This window comes from Chiloscyllium plagiosum, unplaced genomic scaffold (assembly GCF_037043375.1).
Source record: "Chiloscyllium plagiosum isolate Xiang-an unplaced genomic scaffold, Cpla_swu_hap1 HiC_scaffold_35, whole genome shotgun sequence".
NCBI classification, from domain to species: Eukaryota; Metazoa; Chordata; class Chondrichthyes; order Orectolobiformes; family Hemiscylliidae; genus Chiloscyllium; species Chiloscyllium plagiosum.
The window spans coordinates 62,934,213-62,960,245 of record NW_028270173.1 but is presented as its reverse complement, the minus strand read 5'-3'; the positions used below and the strand labels follow the sequence as shown (position 1 = coordinate 62,960,245).

Here is a 26,033-nt window from a genome sequence, read left to right as displayed (position 1 = left end):
TCTAATCTAGACTCTGGTTTCCTGCATGTGCAGTCCTTGTTTTTACCACAAGATAGTCAGACTGCCTGAAGACTGGTGTGGATAAAATGGGATATAATTTGTATAAAAGCTGTTCATTCACTCACCATCTCCTCACTTGATTTTCAGTCCCTATAGGAAGTGAATCAGTTCCCCGAGTAAATGTTTGACAAAGATTTCTAATGTGGGGATAGCATTTTTCAGAGACTTTCAAGCTGACAACATCAGTGTGGGATGTGTACTCTCAAAGGTCTTTGATAATAGATCAGAAGTGGAAGACCGACAGCGTCCATGGTAGCGGTAACATGCTGGTGAAACCCTCTAAAAATGAAAAATACTATTCCCACACTAGCAAGCTGAGAAACATTTACCACGGGGACTGAGACAGCAGCTGCAATAAGTGAGGTTTTATTCAGATGGGACAGTGACAAGTTTAAATCCCCACCTGATCTGCTGCTCAAAGTCACCTCCATATCCCCGGTCAGTTTCCCAAGTTTCAGGAAACTCATGTTGCTCCAGAAATATTTGGATTGACTGTGAGAGACGTCAATCAGAGAGCCCACCCACTCTGCACATTGTCTCCTCTTCCTCTTCCAGAGCTGGTTCACTTCCTATAGGGACTGAAAACCAAGTGAGGAGATGGTGAGTGAAGGAGCAGCTTTAAAGTTTTCCTTTCTTTTTATTTAAATTCCAGTTTTTTCCCCTCTTTCCCATGGCTAATTGTGCTTTTTGTTTTCTCCTTTATCCCCCACGGTTATCTGTTGTTTATTAGATTAGATTACTTACAGTGTGGAAGCAGGCCCTTCGGCCCAGCAAGTCCACACCGTCCCGCCAAAGCGCAACCCACACGTTCTCCCAAAACCTAACACAATGGGCAATTCACCTGCACAGTCAGGTGAGGCGGGAATTGAACCCAGGGCTAACCACTGTGCCACCCACCGTTTATGTATTGTATTGTGAGAGAAAAAAATACGGTGGCACATTGGTTAGCACGGCTGCCTCACAGTGCCAGAGTCCCGGGTTCAATTCCCGCCTCAGGCGACTGACTGTGTGGAGTTTGCACGTTCTCCCCGTGTCTGCGTGGGTTTCCTCCGGGTGCTCCGGTTTCCTCCCACAGTCCAAAGATGTGCAGGTCAGGTGAATTGGCCACGCTAAATTGCCCGTAGTGTTAGGTTAGGGGTATGGGTGGGTTGCGCTTCGGCGGGTCGGTGTGGACTTGTTGGGCCAAAGGGCCTGTTTCCACACTGTAATCTAATCTAAAACTTTTGTGCGTAGTCTGATTTTTTTTTTCCCAGCACCAGAACAACACTCGTGTTGCCAGTGTGTAACTTAACAAGTAAAGCTCACATAGGGTAATGTTAACGGCAAGGGACAGCTTTTACACAAATTGTATCCCATAATATTCACACCAATCTTCAGGCAGTCTGACTATCTTGTGGGGGCAATCGGGGTGGAAATGTCTCTTTGCTGTGTGAGAAGATCCAGCTGAGAGAGCTGTTATTATACTATAGACTGGGAATGGTCATTCTCTGTGTTGGGATCTAGATGTTTCGTGCCTTTTCAAATCCCTTCAAGACTTCTCAGGGCCCTGTCTCGAGTCATAGAGTCACAAAGCACAGAAACAGACCCTTTGGTCCAACTCATCCATGTCGACTAGATATCCTAAATTAATCTAGTCCCACTTGCAAGCATTTGGCACATATTCCCATAAACCCTTCCTATTCATGTACCCATCCAGATGCCTTTTGAAATGTTGTTATTTGACTAGCCATCACAGCTTATTCTGTAAGCTCCACAGGGAAGCAACCAAAGATCTGCATCTATATAGAAATTTTCAGGACCATCAGGTATTCCAAAATTTTTATTACAGCTATTGGAAATAGTTTTTCAAGTGTGGATATTTTTGTCATGTAGAAAATGTTGCGGTAAAAGTTCCCGGAACAGCAATGCCATGTTTCAGATGATCTTATTTGCTGTTGGTTATGTTTGAGGTATGTTTCAGATCCTGTAGAAATCATAGCTTTTTGAAGAGATTAGAATTCTCAATGACAAATGAAAAGTCATTGCAGGATATTATTTCACCCAAACAAACTAAAAGCAACTTTGACTAAACAATACATTTGAGCAATTAAAGCAGGAAACTTCAGAAAAGATAAACTCCTGCAATTATTAACACCAATTAATACACCCAAACTACAGTTAGACTTTATGCACCCTCAGTTTCAAATGTGAACAAATCCCAAGTGGAGAAATCGCCCATCAATGCCTTTCCATTGATAAGATCATCGCTGATGCCTTTCCACTAGTTGGGATGATGATCCTGGATTGACAGCTGTATGATTGTTGTGCAACACAGTCCTGATGATGGCTGACGGTACATGGCTGACGTTCCGCCGAGACCATTCCTTTCGTACTTTCTCGTTAGGTCCACACCAAACATCTTCCCTTGCTGCCACAAGACGTGTAAAACCTGTCCCCACATATCTCCTCCTCACCTTCATCCAAGGCCCCAAAGGATCTTTTCACATCCAACAGAGATTTTCCTGCACATCCAAATACCTCATGTCTATGTCCATTGCTCTCGATGTGGTCTCCTCGACATTGGGGATACAGCACACCAACTTATAGAAGGTTTCAGGGAACATCTCTGGGACACCCACAGCAAACAACTCCATCACCCTGTGGCTGACCACTTCAACTCCCCCTCCCACTTCCCCAAGGGCATACAAGACCTGGGCTACCTCCGACTCCAAATCCAAGCCACCCAACAACTGGAGGAAGAACGCCTCATCTTCCACTTGGGACCCTTCAATCACACTGCATCAACATTGACCACTGATTTCCAAATCTCCCCTCCCACCACCTCATCCTAGATCCAACCCTTCACCTCCCACTCAAACTGTCCTACCTGTCCATCTTCCTTCCCACCTATCCGGTCCACCCAGCCCTCTGACTTAGCACTATCACCCTCCACCTGTATCTACCTATTGCCTTCCCAACTACCTTACCCCCAATCCCAACTCTCCTATTTATCTCTCAGACCCCTTTCCTCCCCACCACATTCCTGATGAAGGGCTTATGCTCTCGTGCTACTCAGATGCGGCCTGATTTGCTTTGTTTTTCCGGTGCCACATTTGTTGCCTCCTGGACACCCAGTTTGGGATCTACCAATAGTCAATGTCCCACATGATGACGAACATGGTGAAGCAGTGATTCATGAGTTGCAAGGGAATGGTAGTTTTCCTTGAACCTGTTTGCCCTGAAGCAAATGGAGTCAATATTGTTGTGGCATTGCCATCGCAATTTGACTGCCATACTTGTAGATACATTTGTGAAAACGCATCTTCATGCATTTTCCGAAGACTTCACTTTACAGCTTTGTGTCAACCAACGCCACCTCACCACCACCACTACCTGGCTTTGTGAGTGACCCTCTCTTTTTCCTATGCCTAGAATGGGGAGGTTCACTGACATTTGCATAGCATTCAGCACCATTCACAACTCCCCACAACGATCATTTCATATCCATATGTAGCAAAACCTGTACAATATCCAGTCTTGCGCTGACACGTGGGATGGAACATTTATGTTATTCAAGTGCCAGATAATACCATCTGCAACAAGACAAAGACTAACCATCACCAACAGACCACAAGATATCAGAGCAGAATGAGGCCATTCAGCCCATTGAGTCTTCTCTGCCCTTTAATTATGGCTTATATGTTTCTCAACCCCATTCACTTGCCTTGACTATATAACCCTTGGTCACCTTACTATTCAAGAATCTTTCAATCTCTTTTCTAAATACCCTCGCTAAATCGCTATTAGGACTCCCAAGAGCTTTTGTACTCAGATTTTTGAAAGCTTTCTCTGTTTAAAAAGTAGTCTATGCCTGTATTCTTCCAACCAAAGTGCATAACCAAGAAATAAGAAAGGGAAGATCACTTTATTGGGATTGTACTATAGACTCTCCAATAGTCAGTGAGAAATTGACAAACAAGTTTGGGAGAGGATCTCAGTTATCTGTAAGAATAATAGGGTGATAATGGTAGGGGATGATTAGTAGATGCCGGTGTTGGACTGGGGTGTACAAAGTTAAAAATCACGTAACACCAGGTTATAGTCCAACAGGTTTAATTGGAAGCACACTAGCTTTCGGAGTGTCGTTCCTTTATCAGGTGATAGTGATGAAGGAGCAACACTCCGAAAACTAGTGTGCTTCCAATGATAGGGGAGTTCAACTTTCCAAACATAGACTGGCTCTGCCATAGTCTTAAGAACTTGTAATTTGTTAAGTGTGTACAAGAAAATGTTCTGATTCAGTATGTACCGAATAGAGAAGGTAAAACTTGAAGAAAGTGAGGACTGCAGATGCTGGAGACCAGAGTTGAAAAATGTGGTGCTGGAAAAACACAGCAGGCCAGGCAGCATCCTAGGAGCAGGAGAATCGACGTTTCGGGCATAAGCCCTTCTTCAAGAATAAGGCAAAGTAAAACTTGACACAATCTTGGGAAATAGGCAGGACCGAGATGTCAGCAGGGTGTCAGTTTTGAGGCAAGTGACCGTTGTTCTATTAGTTATAAAATAGTGATGGAAAACGATAGACTGGATCTAAAAGTTGCATTCTAAATTGGAGGAAGACAACTTTGACAGAGGCAAGAATTTTCAAAAGTTGATTAGGAGTGGATGGTTGCTAGTAAAGGAATGGCTTTTTTTTTGCAGCAGAGAACGGTGGGTGCTGGGCGGAAATGAAGTCGGAGCGCAAAGCCGGTCGGGAAGGTAAGTGATTGTTATTTAAGAACTTACCTCGATGCCAATGGTCTTTTTGCAGCAGAGAACGGCGGGTGCTGGGCGGAAGTGAAGTCGGAGTGCAAAGCTGGTCGGGAAGATAAGTGATTGTTATTTGAGTGGGTGTGTTCTAGACCCCAGGTCCGACAAGTAGGGCCTCCTCTAACATAAATTAAAAGTCCACAGGCTTGCCCCAAAAAGAGGGTCCAAGGAAGTTCCTGTGGAGTGAAGAGTGAGGCTTTAGCTCAGGAGTCTTTGACAAGGAAGTTGAGTGAAGTGATTATGCCACAGTTGAAGAGGGTGAAGACATGACTGCCAAGCTGGTTCATCAAGTGCTACGTGCTTGATGTGGGAGGTCAATGACTCTGGTGTGTCTGGCTCGTATAAGTGTAGAAAGTGTGTGCACGTTCAGCTACTGACAGAGCATATTGCAGCACTGATGAAAGAACTCGAGGACCTTAGGCTCATCCGAGAGAACAAGACCTTCAGCGAGGTTATTACACTGACCATACCAGAAGAGAGCAGATGATGAGGAAGGCAGAGAAGAGACAGGTGCAAGAGACCCTGGGGGAAGTACCTGTCAGGAACAAGTTGAATCTTTTGGAAACTGTAGAGACAGATGACACTGCCAGTCTGTGAGGTGGCCAGTTCTGTCAATTAAAGGTTGGCGTGGAGGCAGACCGGAAGAGTCGGACATCGCACAGAACCGTGTTAATAGGGGACTCCATAGTGAGAGGAACTGACTGGGGTTTTTGTGGCAGCAGGCAGGACTTAAGGATGGTGTGTTGCCTTCCTGGTGCCAGGGTTAAACACATCACAGACAGAGTGCAGGAAATCCTCAAGGACGAAGATGAAGAGCCAGAGGTGGTGGTACATGTCGGCAAAAATGATGTCGGGAAGAAGAGGAGGAACATACTCCAGCGGGACTTCGGAGAACTAGGAAGAAGGCTGAAAAGCAGGACGTCCAGGGTGGTTATCTCCAGTTTGCTTCCAGTTCCTCGGGCTGGTGAGGCCAGAAACGTGTGGCTGGGGAACTGGTGCAGGAAGCAAGGATTTAAATTCTTGGATCACTGGGGTATGTTTTGTGGTTAGCATAAATTATACAAGAGAGACGGTTTGCACCTTAATAGGTTGGGTCCAGCATTCTGGCAGGCAGGTTTGTTACTGCAACACAGCTACGTTTAAATTAAATAATGGGGTGAGGGGACAAATTGGATGTTTAAGAAGGAAATTGAAGGGAAAGTTAGAACAAGGGAAGTCAAGAAAGACAACTGTATCAATGAAGCAGAAAACTCAAAAAGGGATCATGCTGTAAGGTTGAGCAGAAATAGGAGTTAATGGGAAGGGTGATGGCAGTAACAAATGAAAAATACTATATGTGAATGCATGAATCATTAGAAATAAGATGGGTGAGCTTGAGGCTCTTTTGGAAATTGGTAGATACGATATTGTGGGGAAAACTGAGATGTGGCTTCAAGTGGACAGGGCCTGGGAAATGAATATTCAAGGCTACATGTGCTATCGTAAGGACAGACTGATGGGCAGAGGGGGGTGGGATGGCCATGTTGGTAAGGGATGATATTCAGTCCCTTGCCCGGGGGGACCTAGAATCAGGGGATGTAGAGTCAGTATGGATAGAGCTGAGAAATTCTAAGGGTAAAAAGACCCTCTTAGGAGTTATCTACAGGCCCCCAAACAGTAGTCTGGATGTCGGATGTAGGTTGAATCAGGAGCTGAAATTGGCCTATCGCAAAGATGTTACGACAGTTGTTATGGGGGATTTCAACATGCAGGTAGACTGGGAGAATCAGGGTGGTATTGGACCTCAAGAAAGAGACTTTGTGGAGTGCCTCAGACATGGATTCTTAGAACAGCTGGTGCTGGAGCCTACCAGGGATAAGGCAATTCTGGATCTGGTATTGTGCAACGAACCAGAATTGATCAGGGACCTCAAAGTGAAGGAGCCATTAGGAGGTAGTGACCATAATACAATAAGATTCAATCTGCAATTTGAAAGGGAGAGAGTACAATCGGTAGTGACAATATTTCAGTTGAATAAAGGGAACTATGGAGCTATGAGGGAGGAGCTGGCCAAAGTTCAATGATGCAATACCTTAGCAGGGATGACAGTGGAGGAACAATGGCAGATATTTCTGTGTCTCATGCAGAAGATGCAGGATCAGTTCATTCCAAAAAGGAAGAAAGATCCTAGAAGGAGGCATGGGTGGCCATGGCTGACGAGGGAAGTTAAGAAACATATAAAGTTAAAAGAGAAAAACTTTAGATGTATAACATAGCAAAGACAAGTGGGAAAACGGAGGACTGGGAAGCTTTTAAAGAACAACAGAGGATTACTAAAGAAGGAAATACGCAGAGAAAAAATGAGGTACGAAGGTAAACTGGCCAAAAATGTAAAGGAGGATAGTAAAAGCTTTTTTAGTATGTGAAAGGCAAAAAAATGGTTAAGACTAAAATTGGGCCCTTGAAGACAGAAACAGGGGAATATATTATGGGGAACAAAGAAATGGCAGAAGAGTTGAATTGGTACTTCAGATCTGTGTTCACTGGGGAAGACACAAGCAATTTCCCAGAGGTAACAGTGGCTGAAGGACCTCAACTTAAGGGAATTTATATTTGCCAGGAATTGGTGTTAAAGAGACTGTTAGGTCTGAAGGTTGATAAGTCCCCGGGCCCTGATGGTCTACATCCCAGGGTACTGAAGGAGGTGGCTCTAGAAATCGTGGATGTGTTGGTGATTATTTTCCAGAGTTCGATAGGTTCGGGATCAGTTCCTGCAGATTGGAGGGTGGCTAATATTGTACCACTTTTTAAGAAAGGTGGGAGAGAGAAAGCAGAAAATTATAGACCAGTTAGTCTGACCTCAGAGGTGGGAAAAATGCAGGAGGTTCTTCTGCAGCTGTACAGGGCCCTGGTGAGACCACACCTTGGAGTATTGTGTGCAGTTTTGGTCTCCAAATTTGAGGAAAGACATTCTGGCTATTGAGGGAGTGCAGCGTAGGTTCACGAGGTCAATTCCTGGAATGGCGGGACTATCTTATACTGAAAGACTGGAGCGACTGGGCTTGTATACCCTTGAGTTTAGAAGACTGAGAAGGGATCTGATTGAGACATATAAGATTATTAAAAGATTGGATACACTGGAGGCAGGAAACATGTTTCCGCTGATGGGTGAGTGCCGAACCAGAGGACACAGCTTAAAAATACGGGGTAGACCATTTAGGACAGAGATGAGGAGAAACTTCTTCACCCAGACAGTGGTGGCTGTATGGAATGCTCTGCTCCAGAGGGCTGTGGAGGCCCAGTCTCTGGATTCATTTAAGAAATAGTTGGATAGAGCTCTCAAGGATAGTGGAATCAAAGGTTATGGAGATAAGGCAGGAACAGGATACTGATTAAGGATGATCAGCCATGATCATATTGAATGGTGGTGCAGCCTGGAAGGGCGGAATGGCCTACTCCTGCACCTATTGTCTATTGGCTGAAAAATAGGAAGCCTTCAAAAATGAGACCATGAGAGTCTAGAGACGGCATGACGAAAGAAATTGAGGTTTTGGTCAAGAAAAAGAAGGAAGCATATGACAGGTATAGACAGCAGTGATCGAGCGAATCTTGAGAAAAGTATAAAGGCAGTAGGGGTATAATTAAGAGCGGAAATCTAGAGTGCAAAAGGGGGACATGAAATTGCTTTGACAAATAGGGTTAAGGAAAGTCCAAAGGGATCCTACAAATACATTAAGGACAAAAGGGTAACTAGGGAGAGAATAAGGTCCCTCAAAGATCGCCAAGGCCACCAGGAGATAGGGGGGAGATACTAAACAGGTAATTGAAATCAGCTTTTACTGTGGAAAATGATATGGAAGATGTAGAACATGGGGAAATAAGTAGCGATAACTTTAAAATGTTCATATTACAGAGGAGATGGTTCTGGATGGCTTAAAACGCATAAAAGTGGGTAAATCCCTGGAACGTGATCAGGTGTACATGAGAACTCTGTGGGAAGCTCGGGAAGTGATTGCTGAGATATTTGTGCTGAGCAAGTTGTTGGAGGGAATCATATAAAGTCATTGGACTCATCCACCGCCAAACCACAACAACGCGACGGTCGGAGGAGGAGCGTCTTATCTTCCGACTGGGAACCCTCCAACCACAGGGAATGAACTTGGACTTCACCAGTTTCTTCATCCCCCCTCCCCCCACCTTGTCTCAGCCGAATCCCTCCAGCCCGGCACCGCCTTCCTGACCTGCAGTCTTCTTCTTGACCTCTCCGCCTCCATCCTACTCCGACCTATCACCCTCACCTTGACCTCTTTCCACCTATCACATTTCCAACGCCCCTCCTCCAAGTCCCTCCTCCCTACCTTTTATCTTCTCCTGCTGGACACTCTCTGCTCATTCCTGAAGAAGGGCCTGTGCCCGAAACGTCGAATCTCCTGTTCCCTGGATGCTGCCTGACCTGCTGTGCTGTTCCAGCAATAAAGTTTCAACTTTGATCTCCAGCATCTGCAGACCTCACTTTCTCCCCGTTGGAGGGAATCTTGACAGACAGGATTTACATGTGTTTGGAAAGGCAGGGACTGATTAGGGGTAGTCAACATGGCTTTGTCCATGGGAAATCATGTCACACAAACTTGATTGAGTTTTTTGAAGAAATATTAAAGCGGTTTGATGAGGGCAGAATAGTGGACGTGATCTACATTGACTTCAATGAGGCATTCATCAAGATTCTTCATGGAAGATTGGTTAGCAAAGTTAGATCACATGGAATATAGTGACAACTAGCCGCTTGGATACAGAACTTGCTCAAAGGTAGAAGACAGAGGGTCGTGGGTGATGCATAGTTATTTTTCAGACTGGAGGCCTGTGACCAGTGGCATGTCACAAAAATCAGTGCTGGGTCTGCTGCTTTTCATTCCTTATATCAGTGCTTTGAACGTAAACATAGCCAGTACAGTTAGTAAGTTTGCAAATGACACCAAAATTAGAGGTGTAGTGGACAGCAAAGAAGGTTACCTCAGAGTACAACAGGATCTTGATGAGCCAATGGGCGAAGGAGTGGCAGATGAAGCTTAATTTAGATAAACGTGAGGTGCTGCATTCTGGAAAGTCAAATCAAGGCAGGACTTATACACTTAATAGTAAGGTCCTGGAGAGTATTGCTGAACAAAGAGACCTTGAAGTACAGGTTCATCGTTCCTTGAAGGTGGAGTCACAGGTAGATATGATGGTAAAGAAGGCATTTGGTAGGCTTGACTTTATTGATCAGAGTATTGAGTATAGGAGCTGGGAGGTCATGTTGCAGCTGTAAAAGGCATTGGTGGGCCACTTTGGAATACTGCGTGCATGTTGTGAAACTTGAAAGGATTCAGAAAAGATTTACAAGGATTTGCCAGGTTTGGAGGGCTTGAGCTGTAGGGAGAGGCTGATTAGACTGGGGCTATTTTCCTTGGAGCATCGGAGGCTGAGGGATGACCTTACAAAGATTTATAAAATCATAATGGGCATGGATAGGGTAAATAGACAAGGTATTTTCCCTGGTGTGGGGAATCCAAACCTGGAATGCATAAGTTTAATGTGAGAGGGGAAAGTTTTAAAAGGGATCTAAGGGAAACTGTTTCATGCAGAGGGTGGTGCGTAAAAAGAGTGAGCTGCCAGAGGAAGTGGTCCAACTAAAAGATACCTGGATGGGTATTTGGATAAAGAAGGTTTTGTAGGCATATGGACCAAATGCTGGCAAATGGGACCAGATTTATTTAGAATATCTGATCAGAATGGATAACTTGGACCAATGGATCTGTTTCCATGCCGTACATCTCTCTCACTCTACGGGACTCACACTTTCCCACATTGTAATCCATCTGCCACTTCTTTGTCCGCTCTCCTAGCCTGTTGAAGTCCTTACTCAGCCTCCCTGCCTCCTCAACATGACCTGTCTGTCCACCTATCTTTCTGTCATCCACAAGTGAGCAATAATGCCTTCAGTTCCTTTGCCCAGAGCATCAATGCATAACCTAAATATTTGTGGTCCCAACAAGGATCCCTATGGAACTCCACAAGTAACTGGCTGCCATCCTGAAAAAGACCCCTTTGTCCCTATTCCCTGCCTTCTGCCAATCAGCCAGTCCTCTGTCAATGCCAGTACCTTGCCTCGAACACCATGGGCTGTTATCTTGCAGCCTCAGGTTCAACACCTTGTCAGAGCCCTCATGAAAATTCAAATAGCTCACCTCCGCTGAATCTTCTTTGTCTAACTTACTCGTTTCATCCTCAAAGAATTGTAATAGATTGAGTAGACATGACCTTGCTGACTTAATACTATTTTGCCATGGACTGTTCGGCATAGACAGAGTGGACCGAAGGGTCTGTTTCCGTGCTGTACATCTCTATGACTATAACAGCAAAAAAGCGACTAGGGCAAGAATACGGTCCCTTGGAGATCAGTGGGTCATTTATGTGTTGAACTACAGGAGATGGAAAAGATACTAAATGAATAGTTCACGTCAGTTTTTACTGTGGAGCAAGAAATAGAGGCCAGAGAACTAGGCGAAATTAATATTAATGTACTGAAAAGAGTCCACATTACAGAAGAGGAAGTGCTGGAGGTCTTCTAAACATAAAGGTGGATAAATCTCCAGGACCTGGTCAAGTGTATCCTAGGATGTAGTGGAAAGTTAGGGAAGAAAATTGCACGACCGCTTGCAGTGATACTTGTATCATCTCCAGTCACTGGTGAGGTGCTGGATGGTGGCCATTGTTGTGCTTTTATTTAAGAAAGGCTGTAAGGAAAAGCCTGGGAACCATCGACCTGTGAGTCTGACATCAGTGGTGGGTAGTATTTACATGCATTAGGAGAGGCAAGGGCAGATGTGTCTCACAAACCTGATTCTTTTTTAAGGGCATAATGAAAATATTGATGTGGGCAGAGCGGTCGACATATACATGAACTTTCGTAAAGATTTCGACAAGATTTCACATGATAAACTAATTTGTAAAGTTAGATCAGATGGGATTCAGGGAGAATTTGCCAATTGGATACAAACTTAGCTTGACATACAAGATGGTGGAGGGTTGTTGATCAGACTGGAGGCCTGCAACCAGTGGTGTTCCACAGGGATTAGTCTTGGGTCCACTTTGGTTTGTCATATATACGAATGGTTTGAATGAGAATTTCGAAGGCATGGTTAGTAAGGATGACACCAGAATTTGTGGTATAGTCAGCAGTGAAGAAGGTTAACGAAGATTACAACGAGATCATCAATAATTGGGCCCATGAGCTGGGGAGTGGCAGATGGAGTTCAATTTGGATAATTGTGAGGTATTGCATTTTGATAAAACAAACAAGGACAGAACTTATACAATTAATGGGAGGGCCCTGGGTAGTGTTGTCAAAGAGAAACCCAGGGGTTCAGGTACATAGTTGTTTGAAATTTGCATCACAGGTAGACAGGGTGGTTAAGAAACCTCATTGTTCAGATCTTTGAGTATAGGAGTTAGTACATCATGTTGAGGTTGTACAGGAATTTGTGAAGCTATATTTGAAGGACTGTATAAAGTTCTGGCGGCCCAGCTGTAGGAAGGGTATAACCAGAGAGGGTTCAGAAAAGATTTAGCAGGATGTTGCCAGCACTATGGGTTTTCATTTATAAGGATAGATTAGACAAGCAAAGAAGTTTTACAATGAAGCTTAGGAAGTTGACGGGTGACCTTACAGGAGTTTATAAAATCATGAAGGGTGTAGATGAGGTAAAGAGCAAAGGTCCTTTCTTCAGGGGGAGTGGCATGGGAGAGTTCATAGTCGGGGAAGTACATTTAAGGTGAGAGGATAAAGATTTAAATGGGAATTGGCCAACACAGGCAAGTGGAAATCGTTTGGTTTGGGAAACTTGGTCGGCATGGACTAGTTGGACTGAAGGGCATGTTTCTATGATGTATGATTCTATAATTCAGGAATCTTGATACAAATATTCTCCATTGCCTGGGTGAAAGCAGCCACACATCATCCTGACTTGTAAAGATATCGCTGCTCCTTCAGTGTCTCTGGGTCAAAATCCTGGAAGTCGTTCCATAATAGCATCAGGGGTATCCCTTCACAACATAGAACATTACAGTGCAGGACAGGCCCTTCAGCCCTCAATGTTGCACTGACCTACAAGAACAATCTGAAGCCCATCTAACCTACACTATTCCATTTTCATCACTATGTCAATCCACTCACCATTTAAATACCCTTAAAGTTGGCAAGTCTACTACTGTTGCAGGCAGGCCATTCCACACCCCAACTACTCTGAGTAAAGAAACTACCTCAGACATCTGTCGTATATCTATCAGACCTCAATTTAAAGTTATGTCCCCTCATGCTCTCCATCACCATCCGAGGAAACAGGCTCTCACTGTACAACCGATCTAACCCTCTGATTATCTTATATGCCTCTAATCAGTCACCTCTCAACCTTCTCTCAAATGAAAACGGCCTCAAGTCTCTCAACCTTTCCTCATAAGACCATCTCTCCACACCAGGCAACATCCTTGTAAATCTCCTCTAAATCCTTTCCAAAGCTTCCACATCCTACCTGTAATGCGGTGACCAGACTGTACGCAATACTCCAAATGCGGTCACACCAGAGTTTTGTACAGCTGCAGTGTGACCTCATGGCTTTGCAACTCAATCCCTCTACTAATAAAAGTTAACACATCGGATGCTTCATAACAACCTGGGTGACATCTTTCGGGTATCTACGTACAGGGACACCAAGGTCTCTCTGTTTATCTACACGACCGAGAATCTTACCATTGGGACAATATTCTTTATTTCTGCTGCCCCTTCCAAAGCGTGTCATCTCACACTTTTCTGTATTAAACTTCATTTGCCACCTCACAGCCCAGCTCTGAAGCTTATCTATGTCCCTCCGTAACCTACAACATCCTTTGGTACTATCTACAACTCCACCAATCTTAATGTCATCCGCAAATTTACTAACTCATTCTTCTACGCCCTCGTCCAGGTCACTTGTAAAAATGACAAACAGCAGTGTCCCCAAACCAGATCCTTGCAGTACACCACTAGTAACTGAACTCCAGGATGAACATTTCCCATCAATCATCACCCTTTGTCTTCTTTCAGCTAGCCAATTTCTGTTCCAAACTACTAAATCAACCTCAATCCCATGTCTCCGTATTTTGTGTAATCACCTACCGTGGGGAACCTTATCAAACACCTTACTGAAATCCATATACACCACATCAACCGCATTACCCTCATCCACCTGTTTGGTCACCTTCTCAAAGAGCTCAATAAGGTTTGTGAGGCACGACCTACCCTTCACAAAATGGTGTTGACTATCTCTAATCAACTTATTTCTTTCTAGATGATTATAAATTCTATCTCTTATAACCTTTTCGAATACTTTACCCACAACTGAAGTAAGGCTCACAGGTCTGTTATTTCCAGAGTGTCTCTATTCTTGAACAAGGGAACAGCATTTGCTATCCTCCAGTTTTCTGGCACGATTCCTGTAGATAATGACATCACAAAGAACAAAGCCAAAGGCTCTGCAATCTCCTCCCTGGCTTCCCAGAGAATCCTAGGATAAATCCCATCTGGCCCAGGGGACCTATCTGTTTTCACACTTTCCAGAATTCCTAACACCCCCTCCTTGTGAACTTCAATCCCGTCTATTGTAGTAGCCTGTATCTCAGTATTCTCCTTGACAACATTGTCTTTTACCAGTGTGAATACAAACGAAGAATATTCATTTTAGCACTTCCCCTACCTCCCCTTGCTCCATACATAACTTCCCATTATGCTTGATTGGCCCTAATCTTACTCTAGTCACTTTTTTATTCCTGATATAGCTATAGAAAACCTTCGGACTTTCCTTGATCCTATCTGCCAATGACCTCTCACATCCTGTCCTGGCTGTTAATCATAGAGTCATAGAGATGTCCAACTCATCCATGCTGACCAGATATCCGAAACCGATCTAGTCCCACCTGCCAGCACCCAGTCCGTTCCTTCCAAACCCTTCCTATTCATATAACCATCCAGATGCCTATTAAATGTTGCAATCGTACCAGCCTCCACCACTTCCTCTGGCAGCTCATTCCATACACGTAACACCCTCTGCGTGAAAAAGCTGCCTCTTAGGTCTCTTTTATATCTTTCCTCTCTCACCCTAAACCGATACCCTTAGTTCTGGACTCCCCCACCCCAGGGAAGAGATTTTGTCTATTGGTCCTATCCATGCCCATGATTTCATAAACCTCTATAAGGTCATTCCTCAGCCTCTGACACTCCAGGGAAATCAGCGCTAGCCTGTTCAACCTCTCCCTATAGCTCAAATCTTACAACCCTGGCAACATCCTTGTAAATCTTTTCTGAACCCTTTTAAGTTTTGCAGTGTCCTTCCGATAGGAAGGAGACGAGAATTGCACGCAATATTCCAAAAGTGGCCTAACCAATGTCCTGTACAGCCGCAACATGACCTCCCAACTCCTGTACTGAATACTCTGACCAATAAAGGAAAACATACCAAACGCCTTCTTCATGATCCTATCTACCTGCGATTCCACTTTCAAGGAGCTATGAACCTGCACTCCAAGGTCTCTTTGTTCAGAAATACTCCCAGGACCTTACATTAAGTGTGTAAGTCCTGCTAAGATTTGCTTTCCCAAAATGCAGCATCTCACATTTATCTAAATTAAACTTCATCTTCCACTTCTGATCAAGATCCCATTGTAATCTGAGGTAACCTTCTTCACTGTCCATTACACCTCCAATTTTGGTGTCATCTGCAAACTTACTAACTATACCTCTTATGCTCACATTCAAATAATTTATATAATTGACGAAAAGTCGTGGACCCTGCTCCGATCCTTGTGGCACTCCACTGGTCACAGGCCTCCAATCTGAAAAACAACACTCCACCACCACCCTCTGTCTTCTACCTTTGAGCCAGTTCTATATCCAAATGGCTAGTTCTCCCTGTATTCCATGAGATCTAATCTTGCTAACCAGTCTCCCATGGGGAACCTTGTCGATTGCCTTACTGAAGTCCACATAGATCACATCCACCACTCTGCCCTCATCAATCCTCATCACTACTTCTTCAAAAAACTCAATCAAGGTTGTGAGACATGATTTCCCACGCACAAAGCCATGTTGACTATCCCTAACCAGTCCTTGCCTTTCCAAATGCATATACATCCTATCCCTCAGGATTCCCTCCAACAGCTTGCCCACTACCATGTCAGGCTCACTGGTATATAGTTCCCTGGCTGGTCTTTACCACCCTTCTTAAACAATGGCACCACTTTAGCCAACCTCCAGTCTTCCAACACCTCACCTGTGACTATTGATGATACAAATATCTCAGCAAGGACCTAGCAATCACTTCTCAAACTTCCCACAGAGTTCTAAGGTACACCTGATCAGGTGCTGGGGATTTATCCACTTTTATACATTTGCTCGCTGAGCTGTAGGTTTGATATCTAGACCTTTCATTACCTGGCTAGGTAACATCATCAGTGGCGACCTCCAAGTGAAGCGAAGCTATTGTCTCCTGCTTTCTATTTATATCTTTCTCCTGGATGGGGTTTCTGGGGTTTGTGGTGATGTCATTTCCTGTTTGTTTTCTGAGGGGTTGATAGATGGCATCTAGATCTATGTGTTTGTTTATGGCGTTGTGGTTGGAGTGCCAGGCCTCTAAGAATTCTCTGGCATGTCTCTGGCAGCCCCTCAGAAAACGAACAGGAAATGACATCACCACAAACCCCAGGAACCCCATCCAGGAGAAAGATATAAATAGAAAGCAGGAGACAACAGCTTCATTTCACTTGGAGGTCGCCACTGATGATGTTACCTCGCCAGGAAATGAAACGTCTGGATATCAAACCTACAGCTCAGCAAGAAAACCTACACCCTAAACCTCAACCTGAGCTACAAACCTTCACAAACCTTGCACTTTTATACATTTCAAGACCTCCAGCACTTTCTTCTCTGTAATATGGACAGTTTTCACAATGTCACCATCTATTTTCCAACATTCTATACCTTCCATGTCCTTTTCCACAGTAAAAACTGATGCAAAATATTCGTTTAGTATCTCCCCATCAGCTGCGGTTCCATACAAAGGCCATCTTGCTGATCTTTGAGGGGCCTTATTCTCTCCCTCATTCCCCTTTTGTCCCTAACGTAGTTGTAAAAACCCTTTGGATTCTCCTTAATTCTTATTGCCAAAGCTACCTCGTTTCCCCTTTTTGCCCTCCTGATTTCCCGCTTAAGTATACTCTTACTGCCTTTATACTTTTTTAAGGATTCATTTGATCTATCTTGTCTATACCTGACATATGCTTCCTTCTTTTTCTTAACCAAACCCTCGATATCTTTAGCCATCCAGCATTCCCTACAGCTACCAGCCTTTCCTTTCACCCTAACAGGAATATACTTTCTCTGGACTCTCTTAATCTCATTTCTGAAGGCTTTACCCACGAGCATCATCCTCCAATCAGCTTCTGAACGTTCTTGCCTGATATGATCAAAATTAGAATTTAGAACTTCAACTTTTAGATCTGGTCTATTCTTTTCCATCACTATTTTAAAACTAATTGAATTATGGTCACTGGCTCCAAAGTGCTCCCCCACTGACACCTCAGTCACCTGCCCTGCCTTATTTCCCAAGAGTAGGTCAAGTTTTACACCTTCTCTCTTCGCTCTTCCTGGCTAACTTGTAACTCTCAAGTGCCCTAACTGAGCCTTCATGTCTTATCCTAATAAAAGCTGTCTTCTTCCTCTTGATAAGAGATTCACCTTATTTAGTGAACCATGGCTCTGTTGCTTGACAAGTTCCTCCCTGCCTGACTGGTAGGACACACAGTAGCTGTTCCTTCAATAAGCTCCACATTTCAATTGTGCCCATCCCCTGCAGTTTCCTCCCCATCCTGTGCATCCAAAATCTTGCCTAACTGCATCATAATTGCCTTTCCACCAGCTATAACTCTTGCCCTGCAGTGTATATACCTATCCCTTTTCATCACCAAAGTAAACATAATTGAATTGTAGTCACTATCACCAAAGTTGACCTACCTTCAAATCTAACACCTGGCTGGGTTTATAACCCAGTACCAAATCCAATGTGGCTTCGCCTCTTGTTGGCCTGTCTACATACTATGTCAGGAAACCTTCCTGCACATGTTGGACAAAAACTGACACATCTAAAGTACTTTAAGTACAGTATTGCCAGTCAATATTTGGAAATTTAAAGTCCCCTATAACAACTACCCTGTCACTCTCCCTCTGATCAAGAATCATCTTTGCTATCCTTTCCTCCTGATCTCTGGAACTATTCAGAAGCCTCTCGAAAACTGCCAAACAGGCTGACCTCTCCTTTCCTGTTTCTCACCTCAGCCCATACTACCTTAGTAGATGAGTCACCAAATGTCTTTTCTGCTCCCGTAATACTGTCCTTGATTAGCAATGCTACACCTTCCCCTCTTTTACCATTTTCTCTGTTCTTACTGAAACATCTAAATCCTGGAACCTGCAACAACCATTCCTGTCCCTGCTATCCATGTCTCTGAAATGGCCACAACATCAAAGTCCCAGGTACTAACCCATGCTGCAAGTTCACCCACCATATTCCAGATGATCCTGGCGTTGAAGTAGACACACTTCAAACCAACTTCTTGCTTGCCGGTGCCCTCTTGTGACCATGAAACCTTATTTCTGAACTCACTACTCTCAACTTCCTGTATACTGGAACTACAATTTAGATTCCCATCCCCCTGCTGAATTAGATTAAACCTTCCCGAAGAGCATTAGCAAATTTTTCCCCCAGGATGTTGGTACCCTTCTGGTTCAGGTGAAGACCATTCTATTTGTAGAGGTCCTATCTACCCCAGAAAAAGCTCCAATTATCCAGGAATCCAAAACCCTCCCTCCTACACCATCCCTGTAGCTACGTGTCCAACTCCTCTCTCTCTCCCCATTCTTCACCTCGCTAGCATGTGGCATTGGCAACAAACCAGAGACAACAACTCTGTTTGTTCTAGCTCCAAGGTTCTATCCTAGCTCCCTGACTTTTTGCTTTAAATCCCCATCTGTTTTCCTACCTACGTTGTTGGTGCTTATGTGGACCACGATTTGCGGCTGCTCACCCTCCCCTCAAGGATCCTGAAAACACGATCAGAGACTTCACGAACCCTGGCACTTGGGAGGCAACGTACTAATCATGAGTCTCTCTCATCCCACAGAACCCCCTATCTGTCCCCCTAACTATGGAGTCCTCAATGACCAATGGTCTGCTCCACTTCCCCTTTCCCTTCTGAGCAACAGGGACAGACTCTGTGCCAGAGAGCTGTGCCCTATTGCTTATCCTGGTAAGTGCCCCTCCCCCAATAGTATCTAAAACTGTATGCCTGGACTCTAGCAGTTCAAAAAGGCAGCTTATTGTCACCACCTTCTGCAGTAATAGATGGGCAAGAAATGCTGGCCTAAGCAATGACACTCAGACCTCACTGAAGTATAAATAAGAAAGAACTGAGGAGTCCACACCTTCAACAGGTGGGGAGAGGGTACTGGAAAAAAAAAACTAATGTTTCTATTTGCTGTTTTACAGAAGGATTGCATTGTACTACACCAGACAACGTAGAGAGGATAGATAGCACCAAAAGATCCTGAAGATCACCCAAAGATCAATTGCATGAAAGTAGCAAGACGTCGAGTTCCTTCACAATTTTGTTCAACACAGAGAAGATTGGGCAGTGAAACCATCAAGTCGAAATCGGTCAGGTCAGAAGAGCTTTGATGTATTTTCAGATCTGAAACTGGTCAGTGGTGTAGAGACTTCTATCAGTCTTTCTGAAGATTAGGTGGTGAGGCTTTGGATGAGACTGGCAAGAAGTGTGAGTTGCTTCAAGTGTGGTGAGAGCTTCAATCATTTATTGATCCTCATGAACCAGTGACTCAATCCTACAGGTGAAAAGCTGTTCGTATTATATTTGGTAGGAAGTTCATGTAAACTCCTAATACACAAGGTGTAATTTTGTAAAATTGTTCACAGAAGGAAAGACACCTGGAAAAAAACCCATTCAAGTGTGAAGTGGTTGCGATGTCCTCTATGCTAGTGACTCTCTGACACAGTGACGCTGGAGAGAAAATGTCACCCGTCAGGCACAATTCACAGGCTCCATAAAACATCGAGCAGTTCATACAAGGGCAAAAGCATTCAAATGCAAGGTTTGTGAAAAATCGTTCTCATGGTCAGCAGATTTCTGTCAACACCAAAGCATTCACACAAGGGGAAGAACACTTGTGCATGAGTTATGTAACAAATCATTTTCTGACTCATCAAGACTCTTGCTCTACCAGAGGATTCACATGGGGGAGAAACCATTCACGTGCGAGGTGTGCAACAAAACATTCTCGGAGCCATCAACCCTCCGCCGACGCCAACGAATTCACATAGGGGAGAAACCTCACAAGTGCAAGGAATGCAACAAATCATTCTCAGAGCCGTCAAAACTTCAAACACACCAACGAGTTCACACAGGGGAGAAACCATTCACATGTGAGATGTGTGACACATCATTCTCAGACTGTTCAAGCTTCTGCAGACACCAACGTATTCACACAGGGGAGAAACCATTCACATGTGAGGTTTGTGACAAAGCCTTCTCACATTCGTGGAGCTTCCGCAGACACCAACAGATTCACACAGGGGAGAAACCATTTACATGTGAGGTGTGTGACAAATCATTCTTGCAACGTTCAGACCTCCGGATACACCAACGCATCCACACAAAGGAGAAACCATTCACGTGTGAGTGCTGCAACAAATCATTCTGTAACTCATCGAGACTCTTGATCCATCAAAGGATTCATACGGGTGAGAAACCGTTCATGTGCAAAGTGTGTGATAAAACATTCTTAGAGTCGTCAAAGCTTCAAAGACACCAGCGAATTCACACAGGGGAGAAACCTCACAAGTGTAAGGAATGCAACAAGTCCTTCTCAGAGCCGTCAAAACTTCAAATACATCATCGGGTTCACACAGGGGAGAAACCATTCACATGTGAGAAGTGTGATACATCATTCTCAGACTGTTCAAACCTCCGCAGACACCAACGTATTCACACAGGGGAGAAACCATTCACATGTGAGGTGTGTGGCAAAGCCTTCTCACGTTCGTGGAGTTTCCGCATACACCAACAGATTCACACAGGGGAGAAACCATTTACATGTGAGATGTGTAACAAGTCATTCTTGCAACCTTCAGACCTCCGGATACACCAACGCATCCACACAGGGGAGAAACCATTCACGTGTGAGTGGTGCAACAAATCATTCTGTGACTCATCAAGACTCTTGATCCATCAACGGATTCACACGAGGGAGAAACCGTTTAAGTGCAAGGTGTGTGAAAAAGCGTTTTCAGAGTCATCAAAGCTGCAAAGACATCAACTCACTCACACAGGGGAGAAACCTCACAAGTGTAAGGAATGCAACAAATCATTCTCAGAGCCGTCAAAACTTCAAACACACCTACGAGTTCACACAGAGGAGAAACCTCACAAGTGCAAGGAATGCAACAAATCATTCTCAGAGCAGTCGAAACTTCAAACACATCAACGAGTTCACACAGGGGACAAACCATTCACGTGTGAGATGTGTGACACATCATTCTCAGACTGTTCAAGCTTCCGCAGACACCAACAGATTCACACAGGGGAGAAACCATTTACATGTGAGGTGTGTGACAAATCATTCTTGCAACGTTCAGAATTCCGGATACACCAACGCATCCACACAAAGGAGAAACCATTCACGTGTGAGTGCTGCAACAAATCATTCTGTAACTCATCGAGACTCTTGATCCATCAAAGGATTCATACGGGTGAGAAACCGTTCATGTGCAAAGTGTGTGATAAAACATTCTTAGAGTCGTCAAAGCTTCAAAGACACCAGCGAATTCACACAGGGGAGAAACCTCACAAGTGTAAGGAATGCAACAAGTCCTTCTCAGAGCCGTCAAAACTTCAAATACATCATCGGGTTCACACAGGGGAGAAACCATTCACATGTGAGATGTGTGATACATCATTCTCAGACTGTTCAAACCTCCGCAGACACCAACGTATTCACACAGGGGAGAAACCATTCACATGTAAGGTTTGTGGCAAAGCCTTCTCACGTTCATGGAGTTTCCGCATACACCAACAAGTTCACACGGGAGAAACCATTCACGTGTGAGTGGTGTAACAAATCATTCTGTAACTCATCAAGACTCTTGATCCATCAACGGATTCACACGAGGGAGAAACCGTTTAAGTGCAAGGTGTGTGAAAAAGCGTTTTCAGAGTCATCAAAGCTGCAAAGACATCAACTCACTCACACAGGGGAGAAACCTCACAAGTGTAAGGAATGCAACAAGTCATTTTTAGAGTCATCAAAACTTCAAAGACACCAGCAAATTCACACAGGGGAGAAATCATTCAGATGATATGTTAACGTATCATTCTCAAATACATAATCCCTACATGTACACCAACAAATTCACACAGAGAATAGAACATTCACGTGTGAGGTGTGTGATAAATCATTCCCAAAATTGTTGCAACGCTACAGCCAACTATGCATTCACACAGGAGAGAAACCATTTATGTATGAAGTGTGTGATAAACTTTTCATCAAATCTCCTGATTCATCAGGTTTCACAAAGGGAGGAACTCTTCAAATGGGAGGTTTGCAATAAAAGTATTGTGACTTTTTTAAACTTCCTGACACATGAGAGGATTCAGAAAGTAACAAACTCATCAGATATGATTATATGACAGAGCTTTCATCCACAGCTCCAGCCTAAGCTGCAGAGGACTCACACTGGTGAGAAACCATTCAGATCAGTGTATCTCCTGAGCCATCAAAACACTCAAGATAATCTGTATTGATCTGAATTCTGTAACAAAGCCTTCATAAAACTTGTCCTGGAAAATGAGTGTCAACCCTTCCAGTCACCTTTCCAAGTGCAGATTTTAGATCGGTCTTCCTGCGAGTCAACTCAAGGAAAGTGATGGGTTCAGACAGAGAGTCCCCGGCCGAGCACTGAGATCCTGTGTAGACGAGCTGGCGGATGTATTCACTGACATCTTCAATCTCTCCCTCCTTCAAGCTGAAGACCTCTACTCCTTCAAGAAGCACACCTCATCCCAGTACCTAAGGAAGCACATGGTGCTATAATGTCTACCAGCCAGTGGCTCTGACCTCCTTAAACATGAGGTGCTTTAAGAGGCCAATGTCAACGCTAATGTCCCAACCTGCCTCAAACCCCTTCATTTTCTCAACCAAGATAATGAGTCCACAGGGGACACCATTTCCTGGAACATGTGAACAACAAGGATATCCACATCACACTTGTGCTCATTGACCACAACTCCACCTTCAACACCATTATCCCTTCCACACTGATGTCAAAACTCTGAGACCTAGGTCTCCACTCTGCCCTCTGTAGCTGGATCCTCAGCTTTCTCATCCACAGACCGCAATCAGTGAAGATTGACAACTGCACCTCCTCCACGATAACACTGGTGCCCCCCCCCCCCCCCCCCCAAGGATGTTTTCAGCCCTCTGCTGTACTCCCTGTACACTCACGACTGTTGCCAAATTCTGAATGAACGCCATCTACGTGTTTACTGACGACACCACAGCGGTAGGACAGATATCAAACAATGATGAGACAGAATACACGAAGGAGATAGGGGACTTGGTGACATGGTGCAAATGACAACAACGTCTCTCTCAATGCTGGCAAAACTAAGGAACTGATCATTGAATTGGGGAAGAAAGGAGGAGATCATGCCCCCATCGACATCAGTGGAGTGGAGGTGGAGAGCATCAAGTTCCTCGGAGTGATGTTAACCCAACAACCTGTCCTGGACCTCCCACACAGATCCAATGGTCAAGAGGCTTAACTTCCTCCTCTTCCTCAGGCACCCCAGAAAATTTTATATGTCCACAAGGATCCTCACCAGCTTTTACAGATGCACCGTAGAAAGCATGCTGTCGGGATGCATAGTGGCCAAGTATGGCAACTGGTCAGCTTAGGACTGTAAGAAACGCAGAATGCTCTGTGCAAGCCCAGACCATCACAAAGGCAACCTTTCATGCGTGGACTCCATTTACATGACTCATTAGTGCAGAAAGGCTGCCAATATCATAACCGACCCATCATTCAGTGTCAAGGAGTGAAGGACTCTGCTCTTTAAAGAGAGGAGAGGAGACTGATTTTTGTTGGTGTCTTTGCATTAAGGAGGAGGTTATTTTGTTTATTGAAGTTGTTTGCTTGTTAAAAAAAAATCCATCATCCCGCCCACCCCATAATGCTCTCCTACAACCTCTTCTGTTGAGCAGAAGATACAGAAGCTTGAAAACACACAGCTGGAGGTTAGAGAACGGCTTCTTCCTGGATGTTATTAGACTAAATGTTTAACAAGTTCAGCATTGTTTGAAGTTAATGTTGATCTTGCCTAGCACACAAACTGTGCAGTGCAACCTGTATGATTCTGTCCAGGTTTTTTTTTCACCCAATGATTGCTATGTTCCTTGCAGACTATGTTCTGCCCGTACTGCTTGTAAACAACACTTTTTACTGGAGTTAGATACATATGATAATAAATTAATCAATCAATCAGTGTGACATGTGCCAGGATTGTTTCACTACCTCCTCCTCTCAGGATGTCTTCACATGGTTTTGGAGTCAGGTCACCCACTTGCATTGCACTGAGAGTTGACAATGTTACAATGTTGTTCATTGTAAATTACTGTCTCAGCAGTGTTTCCCTCAAACCTCTCCCATCATCAATCAAATTAGGTCAAGGATGTCAGTATAACCTTTGACCAGATAGCCAACATCATTAAATGAAGATATCAATATAAGACCGTAGGAGCAGAAATGAGGCCATTCGGCTCATCAACTCTGCTTCGCAATGCAATCATGGCTGATGGGGTTTTCAACCCATTTTCCCCCCTTTCACCCCATAACCTTTGATTCCCTTAGCAATCAAGAACTTATCTACTTCTGTTTTAAATATACTCAATAACCTCAGGGCAGCAGTAGACGTCCAGTTCATGGCCAATGCCATTCGACAGTGGTGCTCAGACCCGACATCATGCACCAGTTGGAGGGCGCTCAGGTGTGCGGTGGAATCCCGTCCGCGCTCACCCCTGCCCAGATGGAATTCCACATTGGCCCCAAGGTCCCTTACTTCCTGCGGGAGCCAGTGCCCCACAACCTGAGCTGCCTCCAGAATTTTAGTTTTGTCCCCCAGGGATGTATCACGGCGGGCCCTATACAGACTGCTGCTGCACACCATACACCTCTTTTCCCTCGTCCACCACCTGGACATGCCTTGGCGTGCCCATTTGCCAGCGGGTGGTGGAGATCTCCAATGGAGGGCTGCCTACGTGGGAGTCCTCCCCCTTTCTCTCGGGGATCTGAGATGGAGGGCGCTACATGCAGCGGATCCCTGCGACCGCAGATTGCGGTGGTTCATGAACTCCCAGCCCAGCTGCTTGTTCTGTGGTGCTGTGGAGTCCGTGGACCATGTATATATTGGGTGTGGGCGCTTGCACCCCCATTTTCATTTTTGTAAAGACCTTCTCCTCTGTTTTTGTTTGCACTTCAGTCCCTTGCTCCTGATCTTCGGGCACCCAGTGCAGAGGAGGGAGGGTAGGTCAGAGGACCACCTCGTGGGTCTGCTCCTGGGCCTGGCCAAACTGGCCATAAATTGGTCCAGCCAGCGGGCCGTGGAGGGGGGTGCATTATGGCCAATTGCCTGCCCCTCTTCCGTGGTAATGTCAGAGCCTAGGTGTCTCTGGAGAAGGAGCACGTGGTGTCCACCAACACCCTTGAGCTGTTCAGGGAAATGTGGACACCGCAAGGAGTGGAGTGTGTTATTTTCCCATCCAACTCTATTTTGATTTAATCTCTGCCACGTCTTCACTGTTTGATCTCTGAGAAGGGCATTGCTTGTCACTGGCTGCCCTGGTGTTTCCTTTCTTCCTGGTGGTGGAAATTGAATAAACATTTGTACACCTGTTGTCTTTCATTGTGCCTCACACCTGCAGACACACAACATGGGTGCTGGGGAAAATATAAGCATTACTGCAATTAAGCAGTAATGTGGGGGTAAAGTATGAAACAAAAAGCAGAAATGAGGCC

General features: G+C 44.6%; 1 protein-coding gene across 1 annotated transcript; it reads left to right on the top strand.

Annotated features, from left to right (window-relative positions):
* The first annotated feature begins 1,336 nt into the window (after positions 1 to 1,336).
* On the top strand, positions 1,337 to 22,186 carry LOC122541614 (uncharacterized). The gene is made up of 3 exons (XM_087979731.1): positions 1,337 to 1,865; positions 4,741 to 4,797; positions 19,437 to 22,186. Exon 3 carries the CDS (start codon positions 20,198 to 20,200, stop codon positions 22,067 to 22,069), a length of 1,872 nt encoding a protein of 623 aa, XP_087835857.1. The 5' UTR covers positions 1,337 to 1,865; positions 4,741 to 4,797; positions 19,437 to 20,197; the 3' UTR covers positions 22,070 to 22,186.
* Positions 22,187 to 26,033: the final 3,847 nt, after the last annotated feature.

Bases quoted from the DNA above. Each gene is read 5' to 3' on its own strand.
- LOC122541614 (XM_087979731.1), top strand. From the start codon at position 20,198: ATGGGGGAGAAACCATTCACGTGCGAGGTGTGCAACAAAACATTCTCG.